This window comes from Miniopterus natalensis, chromosome 13 (assembly GCF_054644295.1).
Source record: "Miniopterus natalensis isolate mMinNat1 chromosome 13, mMinNat1.hap1, whole genome shotgun sequence".
Lineage (NCBI taxonomy): Eukaryota > Metazoa > Chordata > Mammalia > Chiroptera > Miniopteridae > Miniopterus > Miniopterus natalensis.
Window position 1 is genome coordinate 39,202,332 of NC_142093.1, and position 14,958 is coordinate 39,217,289.

A 14,958-nucleotide genomic window follows, 5' to 3' on the forward strand; every position below is an offset into this window, starting at 1 on the left:
GATCTGAGCTGGAAGTTGTACTTGGCAGCACTGTTTGCAGAGTTTGAGGAAAGGTCACACAGTGTGAATGGTTCTCCCACACCACTGCTGGGTGACAGCCACCGTGCATGGAGAGTTGCTGGGACTACGCTTCTCTCTCTGCAATCACCCCTCTTTCTGACTCCCCACTACTGCCCATCTTCCCGTGGAAACAGCCTCAGAAACCTCTGCATTTCCCAGCTCAGCTGGCCATAACACAGTTTGATTCCATTCTCTCATTCCTTTTCTGTGCCATATCCAACCTCAAAATGAACCATTGCCTACCCAGTCTGAGCTCTCCATACATACATTTTCTCCAGACAGATCCTGGTCCAAGTTTTCAGAGCCAAAGACAACATCCCCTCCTGTCAACCTAAAAGCCTGTGGTTCTGTCTGGGCTGTACAACTGCTCACCAGCATCCAGTGCGCAGCCTCAAGCTTGGAGCTAAGAGCACCACACCCAATACGTACAAGGAAAGAGCAACTCCACGCAGGACAAAACAGACACAGAAACCATGCTAAGCATTAGCTCTTTGAATATTTCTCTCTTTTTGTAGAAAATCTCTTTTAAGATGCCTTATCCAAGTCATTTGATGGAAATGAATTCTGTGCTCGAAGCTCACTTTTTGTTCTAAGGGAAAATGTAGTATAAGGCAGGTCACTAAACACGGCTTAGCACTGACGTTTCAGAAAGGCCTCATCATGAGGAGATCTGTGTCTCCTGTCCACTCCTCTTTAGTCCATTCTCCACTCACCTGCCCATGGTTTCCTAAAATCCAGGGTTGATCATGACTCTATCCTGATTATAAGTCCTCAGTGGCTCTAAACCCCTAACGTGATAGAGTCTAGTTCCTCCATACTTTCTACAAGTTTCTTTATGATCCAGACCTGCCGACCTGTGAAACTACCCATCCCATCCCTGCCCACCCCCACCCTTACACCTCATGCTCTGGCTGTACTGAATTGCTCAGTGCACGAATCATGGAGCTTCATGCTTCCGTGCCTTTGCACATGCTCTTTCCTCATCCCAGAATGTCCTGCCAACCCTTTTGTCCTCTTGGAAAATTTGTCTTTGTTTTGAAAACCTAACTCAACCATCATGCCTTTCAGGAAGGTTTCTCTGGCCCAGAAGATAGTAAATGATTCCTTCCTAATGCCACCTCTTACCCTTGCCTGTTTGTAACTTGTCTACATGCCTCCTTTACTTATGAGCTTCCTACAGGCAGGGACTAAGTCCTGCCCTCAGGCCTGGCCCATGATCCATGCTCATCTGTGTTTTTTGAATGTACAAGGAATGAACAAATGGGTAAATATGAGGTGGACCCATGGCATAAAGTCCAAGGACAATGCTCAAGTTTCAGCAAGCTCCAGCACATTTATCTGAATGAGGCCTCACTGTTGTAAAGGGAATAAAGAGAATTTGTTGGATGCGGAGTCAACGTATTTCTGAGCGACAACTACTCAAACACAAAAAGCTGCATCAATGGTTGTGTCCACTCCACCCTTTTCTTAACATTGCTTGCCACTGATTATTCTAGTCACAATGATTGTTTTCTTTTAATGTCAGCATAATGACTGGCATTTGGTGGGTGCTTAATGAATATCGTGATGGGATGAATGACTGAATGTGGAATCTACTTTTTTAAGGAAGGCATCAAAGGATTGGCTTTTAAAGGCATTTCCCATATCACAGGCTTTTCTGAGGCATCAGTGCCCCTGATCATTGGGTTGTCCATCACAAGACCTAATTGGAATGTAGAATGGGGGAGGGGTGCATGGGGTGAGGTGGGGGGAGGGCTGGGGTGGGTTGGGAATCAGCACTGGGGAGACACAGCATTGGGTTTTCCTTATTCATGTGTCAGTCTCCTTCCTTCTCAAGAAATAGCGCAATTATGGATGGTATTTCCTGCCCCAACCAGAAGGCCCTTGCATCTCCTTTGTCAGAGGTCCACACTGGCCTGGCCACAGTCCATGTTAACCAGGAACTTAATGCGCATGGATGAGGGAGAACACAGGTAATTTCCTACTTTCATCTCAAGTACTGACATTATGAAGTGGAGAGACGAGTCACAAAAATGGGTCCTGGACTAAAACCACCACCCTTGGGGGTTAAATATTTCTGATCACCATGGTTGTTAAGAGCAAAGGCTCTGGACTCAGGCTGACTTGGATTTAAATCCAGCCTCTGGATTCTTCTAGCCAAGTCACCTGGAACAAGTCAATCATCCTTTTGGGGGCTCAGTTTCCTTACTCATAAAATGGGACTAATCTTACCCCCATTACAGGATTATCATGAGGGTTAAAGAATGTAATGTGTATAAAGCCTACACAATGTCTTTATATATAGTAAGTGCTCAAAAATGGAAAACTATGATTAAGAAACTTTCAAAAATACCTTTACAATAATCAAGACAAAAAGGGAAAATATCCTTTGAAGACACTGTGCTTTAAAGAGAATGGATTGTCTATTTTTAGGAGCCAACAATGCTCACTAATCAATACCCAATGGAAGAATTTGAAGATAGCATTGGCATGTAAAATAATAGCTGTGGCTATTTCCAGGCCCCAGGATGGACACAGTGACAGGGCTGGGGACACCTAATCTCTGATTAATCCTGAAAGGTTCATCTTATTCTCTCTGCTGGAACTAGATGACTGAGTTGGAACCAAAGCAGCCAAAGTCAAGGTGCTAAAGGTAAGATGCCAGTTCTAGTCTATGAACCAGTGCTTCTGGGTTTGAGAGAAGGTCAGGGGATAACTCTGCTGGACAGGAGTGAGATGGGTAGAGCTCCATGTGTCATGCAAAGCTAGAAAGGCATAGCATTTCCTGTGCTGTTTTGGTCATCATATAACCCAAAGCCAACAGAGCTAAATCCCCCCAAATGTCTGCCCTGAGCATGAGACAACTGTTTTCTAACCTAAATTTAGTTTTACTTTTGAAGCTCCTGAGGTACACAATTTGAATGGGTCAAGCTCCTGGCTTCTTACGTTGATTAAATTATCTCCCATTCGATGGCTAACTTCGCTTGCCCTGTGTCTGCCAACTCTTACAACTCTTCCATCTGTAATTTAGGAGGTTCCATGAAGAAAGCTCAGGGTTAGTGGTTGGGGAAGCACAAGCTAAGCCATCAGCCCTTGGGAACAAAGATTAACTTCTGGTGGAAGGAACAGGTCAATTTGTCTGGATACTGTGAGCAGCAAGGCAGGGACCCTATGAAAAAGAGAAGAGAGATTTCTAAACATTTTGAGAACTCCATCAGTAGGAGATTGGGATCCCACGAGGAAAAGGACTTTGTTCAGGGGAAGCCTCGACCTGATTTAGTCTGAGCCTGTGAGAGCTTGTGGCCCACTCTGGCCCTCTTGCCCGGGGCTCAGCTTAGTGGGCAGCACCCTCACAAAGGCAGCTCACAACTAGGCAGTGTTGTGTAGTGGAAAGAGCGCTGGACTAGGAGCCAGGAGACCTGAATTCTAGTGCAGGCTCTGCCACTAACTAGCTGTGTGACCTTGGGAAAGTCACCTGATTTCTCTGGGGCAACTGTAAATGGGGGGTTAGTCGGGCGATCTCTATGTTCCCCATGAGAGTGTGGTCCAGGATCCTACTCTATCCCTCCTTGGCCCTGTGCTTCCAGGGATGGAGCTGGGAGAAGGGAAGGTGGGAGAGAGGGTGCAGAGGGAGCCCCAGGTGCTGTGAGTCAGGACTCCACTTTCTCCTTCTTTTTGCTCTTTTTCAGGAAGGATGGGGTTCGGAATTTCTTTTTCTTCTTTGAGGGAGATTTGGAAGGTGAGCCCTCTGGGGACATGGGGCCGCTGGTGACCGACTCGGTTTTGTCCTTAGAGGTGTCAACATCCGTGTCGGCATGGGTGGTCATCTGGCTTAAGCCTTTGCTGAGAATCTCCTCTGCGGTCTGTTCATCCTCCCTCCCATTGACCACCACCCCTTCTGGCTGCGTTGTGTCGGGCTCTGTGGTGGCTTTGCTTGTTTCTGTCTTCTTAGCACCTTCTGGAAAAAGAGCAAAAGACACGACCCATAAGATGTCATTTGGGTGAGAGCTTCCACCTGGGATTACCAGAACCACTTCTAGGCAATTCTACAAAGTCAGTCCAGAGCAGAGGGAAAGCGGGCTGATGTAGGGCGGGGGCAGGCAGGGCTCTCATCCAAACCTGCCCCCCTTCCACACCACCTCCCCTGGGAACAAGCCCTCGGCAGGTCAGTAACTCTGGGTTCTTGTCTACAAATGCAAACAGGTAATGGTATCCAAACATGGCAGGGGTCCAGCTAGGGCCCAGCTGGGAGCCTTTCTGGGCACAGAACGAGGGAACAGACACAGATGAGGACAGGCTGTAGGAGCCAGGAGGACAGTGTCATGTACAACTCAGTGGAGGTGTCTAAGAATGGTAACTGGTTCAGTTTCCCCAGTAAATGTATGGACATTATATATTTTCATATCCATTTCATTTCCTATACAAGTGAGGAACATTTAGAAGAATGGAGAGTTACCTTCTCCATAGGCAGAGAGGGGAAGGCAGAAGGAAGATGGAATTCTAGAAGGACATGGACCCTGTGTTTCTAAGATATAAGGATTAACCAAAAGGGGAAGATACTTGGTTGGCCCATCCTAGCAGCCACTGCCCCACTCCACACCCCAGCTCTTTAACCTGCCTGGAGAGAACCTGCTAGGAATGGCTCCATCTTCAAGGCCAGAACTGCTTGGATCCCAGAAACAAAGCCCGCCTGTGGCCCTTTTTCCCTCCTACCCTCACTCCACCCTGCTTCCACGGGAGCTTTGAAATGCCTGGATAGGGAGGGAGGAGGCCCAATTACAAAACCATAGACTTTGAAAAGTAGAAAGGGATATAAAGGTCATCTAGCTCACCTCCTCCCCATTTTACAGATATGAAAACTGAGTAAGCAGTAAAAGAGGAGGAGACATCGGTATCCTGACATCCAGTTCAGTATCCTTTTCACTACAGTTAACTGAAGAGTGTGAGGGTGTTAGTGTGAGAAACAGTGCGCCACAGAAGGAGCCCTGATATGCTCTCCTGTATGGGAATGTAATGGGGACGGGTAAGGCTGATGTCACAGAGAGAGTGGGTCATGATGGGCTTTAGGAAGAGGCTAGGGGTCTTGACAGGGGTAACGACCAAGGAAATGTATGGTTACATGGAAGATGGGGCAGGGAGGGGTGAGTTTGGGGAGAGTTAGAATGGACTGGTTTAACTATCTGACAAGGTCTTATAATGAGGTCTTTCATAACTTCTGAAATTGGCTAGGTAAGTCCAAATCCTCTCCCAGGTGACTTCTGAGGACTGCCTCTCTCTTAGCTCCAAAGACCTTGGCCATCAGCTCCCATTCCTACTGTCCAGCCCATGTTCTGTCATCTGCCAAGTTCCCCAAAGGTCTTGACTCCTATAGCCCCTACTCTCCTCCTGGCATGTATTCTTACAGCTGTTACCTGGCAGCACTCTTGAATACAGCAAACCAGCAGACACAACCTTCTCCCTGTCCATTCTCCTCACTTCACCTGCTATTTGGATTTGTCAGTCTCTGGCCCCTTGACCCCTTCCTGTGACCTAACCTATCTCCCTCTGTCTGCAAGGCCCTTCTCTCTCTTGTGTCCCCAACCTTCACCCCATTTAATGAATCAGCTTGAGTGTTACCTCTTCCTTCAAGTCTTTCCTGACTCCTCCCTACTTCCGAGTAGAATTGATCACTCCCTCTTCCCTGCCCCCACTATATAAACTTCCAACAGAGATACTGTAAAACAACCACACTTCCTTGTTTATGCCTATCTCCCCCTCAAAACTGAAATAAATTAGGGCTCTGTCCAAGGATGGTGGCCAGGAAACAGGGGAGAAGAAGGAGGAATTCAGAGAGTGGGTAATTTGAAGCAAGACTAAACTTGGCAGCCAGGGTCCACATCCAGACCCCTGTGAATGGAGAGACAAAGGGCTGAACGGCTTGCAGAGCGTGGAGGAGGAAGGGAGATGCTTCTATAGGGAGGTCCTGAGCTTGTTTGGACATTTCATCTCTTAGACTTGATGTCTCACCATCTCTCAATGTCCCTTCCAGAATGTTCATCCCCCTAGCTTCCCAGCCACTACCCCTGGATAACCCATTCTACTCCTGTCTGCCAGTCCTACTATATATTGCCCCAAGGTCTGGCTCAAGCCTCCCTTGACATTTCACAATGATCTTGCCCTCCTCCAAACCTACTGCCAATATATTCATTCTACACTTGCATGTGTCATTTCTCTTTTTTTAAGAGCCCACACGTGGGAGTGGTACCCTTCCACACTGACTCTGGGCTGGCCCTGTGGCTCGCAGTAACCAATAGGATGCAGAGACACTACCACTGAGCCACCTCAGGTCTAAGCCTTGAAAAAGCCTATCAGCTTCTGCTTTTATAAGTTGGGGAGCCCTGAGCCATCATATATAAAGTCTGTCTATCCCGATGGAAACACACATGGAGAGGCTCTACAACCACATGGAGAGAAACAGAGACAGAGAAAGACAGAGACAGAGAGAGACAGAGACAGAGAGAGACAGAGATACCACCCTAGTGTTCCAGCTGAGCCCAGCCTTCCAGCTGTCCCTGCCATGGCACCTGACACGGGAATGCTCCATCTTGGAAGTTCCAGTTGACTGAAGTTCCCAGATGACTGCAGCCCCAGCTGACATCGGTAGAGCAGAAGAACCATCCTGCTGATCCCAGTCAACCCACAGAAAAACTAATTTTCATAAAATCAGTTCTTATTATGCACCAAGATTGAAAAATTATCTATTACTGCATAACAAACCACCCCAAAATTGAGCGGCTTAAAACAGCAAGTGGTATATCCTCTCTCACAATTCCAAGAACACAGTGCACAATGAGAACCCATTTATCTAAGCACGTTATTCGGCCCTCTTATATTCGTTAGCTCATTTAATCCTGATCATAATGCTGTGAGTTAGAAAGGGCAAGGATTCATGTTGTTTCTCCTTTCTGCGGTGTTTCTTAGTGACTTATTTGGGATAGCTAAATTAGTAAGTGGCAGAGCTGATCTTCTGATGTTAAATGCAGGGCTATTTCTTTGTAGGCATAGCCGGTGGTCCTGAGGGATCACTGGGGGATGGAGTCAGCAGGAGCAGGGACAGTCAGGAGCTAGTCAAAGAGAAGGCAATGACAGAGATGGCCAGATTTGAAGGAAGAGGACCTAAAAGACTCTCGTTCAGAGAGGCTGGTGGGGTAGGATGCAGGGAAGCAGATGCGGAGTGACACTGAGGTGACTCAGCACAAGAGGACCTGAGAGCATGGTGACACATGGAACAAAAGCCATCCCTGATCTGATGGGTGAGGTAAATATGAAACTGCACATGTTGCTCAGAGGGTCAGCCCTGTCTTCTCTGAGGAGTTGGGCAAGCCATTGGGCAGCTGGCCAGGGCTACCAGTACCATTTCACACTGGTCACCTGCTACAGCTTATGCCTCATCTTGTGGGGTCTGTTCCAAGGAGGCCCACACTCCCCAGCTCTGTCAGCATTACAAGAAGAGTCTTCAGGGAAGACCTTCACTTTCCTAACAACTCAATTTCACTGTGCTCTCCACAGGAGCACATAGTATATAGGAGAGAAGGAGGAATCCTGCTGCAGTAGGGACGATGTCAGGTGGTGAGTAAGCAGTTACCCCACCCATCACACAGCCCTCCTGCCTTCTGTTCCACCAAGCAGCAGAGGTAACTCCAAGGGGCTCCCAGAAGCTAAAATGAAATTGCCAGCCCTCCTCTCAGTCCTGACAAGAGCTTCTTCTCCAGTCTAGATTTCCTTTGTGCAGTAGGTATGCATGCCCCGAGGGATGTTGGAGCTGGCAGTCAAGCCAGGTGCTCTATGCACACCTATAAGGTAGTGGTCCCTAGGTCATTCAGGCTCTGGCCCACAGCCCTATAAGAGGTCATGGCTTCTTAGAGGTGCCCATGCATTCAGAACAGGGATGTAGATGTACTCCTGAGGCCATAAATACTCTGCCACAGGGCATGCCCAGGAGCTGGCCATGCTGCGCATTCACTGTGGGGGCTTGTTTCTTCTGGGTGGCATGCTCTGTGAGTATCAGTGTGTGTTTTTGCATGAGTGCCCTATGTGTGTATATCCTTCAGGGAAGTCTTGTTTATGCATAAGACATATGAAATTGGTCATGAATCTTGTAGTCAGGAAACCTCCCGAAGGCAGGGTTGTGAGTTGCAAAAAAAAATGGGGAGAAATAAATTTCTTTTGAAAAAGTCCTCCCTCCCCCATTGCAAGTGTGGAGTGAGTTAGTAAGCAGCCTCTCTATACTTACTACAGAGACAAGTATTCAGAATCGGAGGAAACTCCTTTGATGAAGGCACAAATGGGAAGAGAAAGGAAGACATTGTGGAGACAGGTTGACAACACCACGATGAGACACAACGAACACAAACAGTTGGGGGACATCCACTTGGGGCTCTGGCCTCAAGCAGATGGGTTTCCTCTGGCAACACTGGGCCTGCACACAAGGCAGTAATTTGCCTATAGAGGGCACTAAGGGGTTGGGGGCTTCTAGCAACTTCCACAAATGTGGCCATTCTACCCAGGAGGGAGAAGATTCCAACAGGCCACTAAGCTGCTGCTCCCTGCACAGTGGTCCAGCCCTCTGTGGTGGGGGCTCTAGGGGTCCAGGGAAGAGCATTCCAGCTCAGGAGTAGTTCTGGGAGCTCATTAAAGACACTTTGAGGATATAGGTGGTATGGACTGTAATACTATTATTACCTATCACATATATTTTTAATCATAATCATAATAACATCTTACATATAAATCATACTTTATTCTTTCAAAGTATTTTTCACCTACAACTTCCTTTATGCATATAAGAACCTTAAAAAGGGAAAATAGTAGCCCCATTTGACAGACAAGGAGACTGAGGCACAGAGATTATCTGATTTTCTAAAATTAGCAGCTGAATTATTATTAGTTAGCAGTTGAGTTGGGCCTAGAACTCAGTTCTCTAAACTAGTAGGTAGTGACGTGGTTCTCAGCCTGGGCTATGCATTTAGGTTCACCTGGGAGATCTTAAAACTCCAGGCTTCACTCCTTCCCGCCCCCACCCCCAAACCATTTAGCTCAGAACCACTGGGGGTGGGACCCAGGCAGGCATCAAAATGTTAAAGCTCCCTCCCCACCCCATGATTCCCAAGTGCAGTCACGGTTGAGAATGACCTCATCAGCCTCACCTGAGAGCTCCTTGGAAATGCAGAGTCTCAGGTCCCACCCCAGACTTGCTGTACCAGAATCTTCATTTTAACAAGACCCCTAGGTGATCCCTGGGCACATTAAGGTCTGAGCCCAGGGCTGGTGCATCTAGAAAGGCCCATCAGTCAATCCAGTCTGAGTTCGAGGTGAGAAGGCTGTAAGTCAGTCACGAATTTATTTATCATTGCTTAAACCGTGAGGTGCATGGTCACAGCGTGTGAATGGAACATGCTCAAGTTAGTAACCCCTATTTCAGATTCCCTGGAAATGGCAGAGGGGAAGCTTTTCGGTTGTGAGGGGCAACACCTGTTGAAAGGCAGGTACCTGTAGTGTCCACACCTGCCCCACCTTCCATACAGACCCCTCTCCCCGCCTGTGGATGCACCTCCCTCCCTCCTGGCTGCTCAGCTCGACTCACCGCCTGAAGACTTGGAGGGAGAGACCACAGGGCTCTTTGTCTCCAACTTCACTGGACTCTGTGCTGGAGAAGCAGGTGCTGACTTTACAGGTGAGCCGGGCTCCTCTGCAGTGGTTTCTTTCTCTCCTGAAAATACAGAAAACCACCTCAGGATAGGGGTCAAGCAGAGGAGAGATGGACAGAGAGAGAGAGCATTAAAAAAATTGCTTTCTTCTAGTTGGCCCTCACTCTCCTGGCTGGAGTTAGCTGCTCTCTTAACTTCTTGTTATTTCCACTACATCCTGGGGGAGGCCAACTGGAGGGGTCAGTCCTGTTCTGTTTCCTCCAAAGCACATCCGTCTATGGAATATGTTGCCCCTGGAGAAGACATCAAACCTGCAGGAGAGTTCCCACTACGATTGGGTAGAATGTAGCTCATTTTTATTTATCTAATTTACATGTTCAGTGCAAACAATGCCTAGATATAAAAAGCACCATATTCTTCTACCTACTTTTTCAGTTGGCACATTAGAACTCTGAGCAAGCCAGCGAGGTTATCCCAGTGCCTGCTAGGCACCTAGGAAGATGTCTGACTCTGGGTGGGGAAGGGGATGGTGGAGGAAGACCCTGCCCTGAGGGAATGAAAGCCTAGCCTGGTAGACAAAACCAAGAGTTGAGTTCTGGGTCTCAGCCCCCAAGTGCTCCAGAAGCAAAGAAAAGGGACAGCTCAATGTAGGGGGTTGGGAGAGACAGAGCGGGCTTCTTAAAAGGAGGGGCATCTGAGATGGAGCCTGAAATGTAGATAATTTTGGATCAGGCTGGCCTGGAAAGGAAGCCATGCCAGGAAGGGACAGGAGCATGAACAAGGGCATACGAACTATCATGAGTATGAATATCCATCTGGGAGTCAACAGAGAGAGATGGGCTTAACGGAAGATTCTGAAATAAAGGAGTGAGAAAAAGACAAAGAAGTCAGCTAGTGGAGAGTTTTGATTGCCTAAAAAGTTTATACCAGATTTGAAAGATAATAATTATCACTATTATGATTATCTATTGTAGCTAACATTTATCTGGTGGTTACTGACCTACACCGTATTCACAGGCACTATTCTAAGTATTCTACAAGGATGAACTCTTTCTACCCAGCTGACAGAGTCTGATGAGTTCCTCAAAACACCGTGTAACTGTTAGACACTGAACAGTGACGGTCGTTATTGTGATTAACAGTATTATGCTAATAAGGATATTATTTGGTGATTGGGCAGGCAGGTCAAATTGAGGCTATGATGGGAAGAAAGAGAGAGAGGCAAGTGAGGATTAAAAATGAAGTAGAGCCATGGCTGGTGTGGCTCAGTTGGTTGAGCACTGCCCTGTGCACCGAAAGGCCACTGGTTCAATTCCCAGGTCCCGGTTGGAGTGCCTACAGCAGGCAGCCTATTGATGCTCCTCTCTCACAATGATGTGTTTTTTTTCTTTCTCTTTCTTTCTCTCTCTCTCTCCTTCCATCCCTCTCTAAAATGAATAAAATCATATTTTTTTAAAAAATGAAAGCAGAGGCTAGATTGAGCCCCAGGGCCCTGTGAGGGAGGCGGTGCGGGGGTGGCCTGGGTTCCGGGGCTGCTGGCTGCTCTGCTCCCTCTCTGGGCTTCCCCAAGCTCTCCCCTCCACCCTAGAAGATCTTGAAGCACTGGGTTCTTTACCTTCCAGTTCTAGTTTCTTCCTCTCCACCTCTTTCTTGTATTCCTCCAGCTCCTGGTCAGTGAGTTGGCTGAAGGGGTTGGGCACCGTCTCCTCTGACTCATCTTTGGTGTCCGCATCGCCCTTGGCCATCAGCTGGCTGTCTGTAGACTGAAAGTTAACCACAGAGTGTGTGTTGCTCTCTGAACGCCGGGGTTGGGGCCCAGGCCCGAGCTTCCTTTCAGACTCATGTGGCTGCCAGTGGTCTTGCTAGGGACAGCGTGGCATGCAGCTCCTTGGAAACAGCACAGGGCCTCAGGGTAGGGCTTGTTCACGCCTCCCTATGGCTACCTCACCCCCAGACCCAGATTCTTTGCAATTGCCTAGATGAATGTAGGGGATCCACCCTCTGCCCCAGAAATAAAATCAAAGGATGCTCCCAAGCAGAAGGAAGACACACCTTTATTGCAATCGTTCCTGTGGACGCTTGCAAGCCATCCCTATGCAAATACAGTCAGCAGCCCAAAGTCAGTCAGCCAAAATCAAGCAAACAAAGCTTGGCTCAACCAGCTTCATGCCAGCTGTTCCCCACCATGCCCCACCCCACCCTGCAAAGCAGCACAAGCTACAGCACACAGCAGTAAAACACACAGTGGCTTCAGCATTCTCAGTCCAGAGCGTTAGTTCTGTTTTGCACACAATCATAAATTACAAGGGGGCCAAGGTCCTGAATCTCGGATCTTCAACCGCCTGTACTGCAGGTCCCCATGGAGACATGGGAAAAAGTCACTGTTTCACCACCTCTGTGGAGCCCCTTGCCTGGGTAAGCTTGTGTAAGCTTCAGGAACCCTTTGACCTCTCTAGCTCAAGACGGACTAAAGTTCAGGCTCCACAGTCCTGTTTCCTGATCCAGCATTCTCACCTTGGCCTTTGTGAATGCAGTGCTCTGAAGCTGAGGAGGAGCCAAAGAAAGTAAAGCCCAGGGGAGGGGAGCCCTGAGCAGCTGGCCCACAACACTCAGGTCCAGGCCATCTTTCCCATGGGCTCCTTCCAAAAGGGAGCAGCACTGGTTCTATCTTACGAAATCATGGAGTTCAAAAGAGAATCCAAGACCAGGATTCCAGAAGAGGGGCTCCAAGGAGAGCATCTGGTATAAATGGCAGAGTTTTAAAACAATTTTGCCCATTGCCTTAGACTCTCACCTCCCCCCAGCCTCATGTGGTATTTCTGTCCTCGACCCTGTGGCACACTGGTGCTCCTCATCCTGGCTGAGCTGAGGTGGGATAAAGGTGGGTGTGATGACATGACCGTCACACTTCTCCTGCCAATGGACACCCACCATGTGGGCTGCAGCCTGACTGGAAATCATTGCATGGCCTGTTTGCTCAGCAGAGGGGAATGGTTCCTGTATTTGCCCCTTTCTTCCTGCTAAGGAAGATGCCATGCCCACTGCTAGTTTGCAATGAGCAGCAATTATTTCCAACATGAACCAGAATCCTGACCTTCACCCCTTTTGCTAAGCACTAGACAAACACTGTTCTATCTCAAACAAGGAAATAATGACTTTATACTTTCTAACTCTATGTGAGTTGGTGTGGGCAACTACCTGCCCCCTCCTATCGGTAGGAGCTTCAGTCCTTATATACATGCCTTCCCTCTGAGAGCACATGAGCATCATCTCAAAGCTACAGTCTCACGATGCCATATCCACACAGAGGCCAGAAATGCTCAGGGCAAGCAGGTCTGGAGCAGCTGGGAGCTGCCAGCCACATTTCTGTGATCCCCACTTTGCAAGATGCTAATAGAGGGCAGAGTGGAGCTCCATGGGGAAAGCATGGAAGTAGGCATCACTCCCATGGGCAGGCTGGGCAGCTGCTGGCCCACCCGGTGCCCACAGGGGGCAATTAGACACTGTCCCTGGTCCTCACAGCATCCGTTTTGCAGCAAAAGCACCAGCACCCAAGATCACAGGGGAGGTGGGCATGAGGACTCAGGGGTCCTGCTGCCCAGCCCCAGGCACTGAAGACCCAGAAGGCAAGCTCGTTTCCCCTCCAGACAGGGGCTGCCTCTGCTGTACCGGGCTTCGGCTCTTCTCAGCGATGACGCTCGCCAGGAGCTGGGACTGGGGCCCCGCTGACTTCACATCTTGTCGGTTTTGTTCTCGAATCTGTGTGGAAGGGGAGGGAGAGAAAGCTCAGTGTGCAGTGTCAGGCTGTGGAGTTTGGGAGGAGCATTCCCAGGGCATGCTGGTGTCCAGTGTGGTCTCTGACTTGGGTCTAAAAAGGTCCTCCAGCAGTGTAGGAGCCCCATATCCTCTATTTCTAACGCAGTCCATCCACTCTGACACCGTCTCCGTGTCTGTTTCAGAGTGAATGAGCAATTTATGTAAAACACCGGAGTCTCATTGACTCGGAGAAGGCAACTGTTAGAGGTGAAGAATAAAGGGAGGCATAGCTTATCCTTGAAGGAGATTCTCAAATTTTAATATTCCTATGAAGTCCCCAAGGGATTTGTTTAAAATGCAGATACCTGGGGCCAGCCCACACCTACTGAGTCTGAATCTCTTGGCAGGGGAGGTGACCCAGGAATCTACATTTTTAATAAGCACTGAAGAGGGGCCTCAGACCACACACTGAAACACAGTTCAGTGAGTGTATCTGGCCTACTGGAGGTGGTCGGGTACAACTTCAGATTTTAAAGTGACATTAGAAATGTAAGTGAACTGTAAAGCAAAGGCGGAGAAACACATATAAAGGATTTTGAAATCTCAGTCAAAAGGATAATAGCATAAATAGCTCAATTTGTGGGCAGGTCTCTTAGACACATCTAATGTCTATGGCAAGCACCTCTCTTGTAAGAGGGTCCTGCAGGACCACCCACATATAGCACTCAGCATGCTGCCTGGGACAGAGCCAAAAACTAGTTTCTTTCCCAGGAGAGGCATCAAAGGCGCATCCTGACCCTGTCCCCGCTCTTGAGGGAGAAGAGATGGTGAGACAACTAGCCGCCACCCTACCTTGTTCCGCATGTCCAGCACTTCTTGGGGGTCGGTATAGAGAGGCACAAATTGGTTTGGGTTTTCGATCCGTATTGGCATGCCACTGCTGGATTTCTCCACCTCGTCAGCCTTCATCCACTGCGCACACACAAGGCCAGGCGGGTGAGGCAAAAGAATTAGGCCCACGGGTCCTCCCCAGTGGTCCGCCCCACGCGACCTGGGCGCCCCGGCCTGCATGGAAGGCCAGCAGGCCTATACGTACACATTGTCTCCCCTCTGTGATGTCTGTCTCCCAGAGCAGGAAGGGCAACAAATGACCCCGCTGCCAAAGAAGGCCCCAGGTCAACATCATAAAGGACACTTAAGAGTAGGGTTCAGAACCTTGGTAACCAGCGTGGACAGACAGGCAGCCACTGAGCATTAGATGCCTCCATGTTAATTTGCATGGCTTCACTTTTTTTTTCTTATGAAGAGCTCTTCTATTTGGCTGTGAGCTACTTTAATGTTGATGAAAAATCAAACTGAGTCAGGGTGTGCGTGTGGTGGGGAGGAGAACATAATAGAAATGAACGTCCCACCCATTTCCTGGGCTCCCAGCAGACGTGCAGTTCAAATGTTGGAT

At 48.6% G+C, this 14,958-nt stretch overlaps 1 protein-coding gene across 1 annotated transcript in view; it reads right to left on the minus strand.

Annotated features, from left to right (window-relative positions):
• Positions 1–1,370: 1,370 nt before the first annotated feature.
• Positions 1,371–14,958, minus strand: part of ADD2 (adducin 2) — an 85,388-nt gene continuing 71,800 nt past the window's right edge. The window contains exons 12-16 of the mRNA XM_016202612.2: positions 14,355–14,474; positions 13,416–13,505; positions 11,362–11,509; positions 9,683–9,808; positions 1,371–4,018 (exon numbers count right to left, since the gene is read on the minus strand). Of these exons, the coding sequence (XP_016058098.2) occupies positions 3,711–4,018; positions 9,683–9,808; positions 11,362–11,509; positions 13,416–13,505; positions 14,355–14,474 (792 nt within the window). The 3' untranslated portion in view covers positions 1,371–3,710. The remainder of the gene's footprint in view (positions 4,019–9,682; positions 9,809–11,361; positions 11,510–13,415; positions 13,506–14,354; positions 14,475–14,958) is intronic.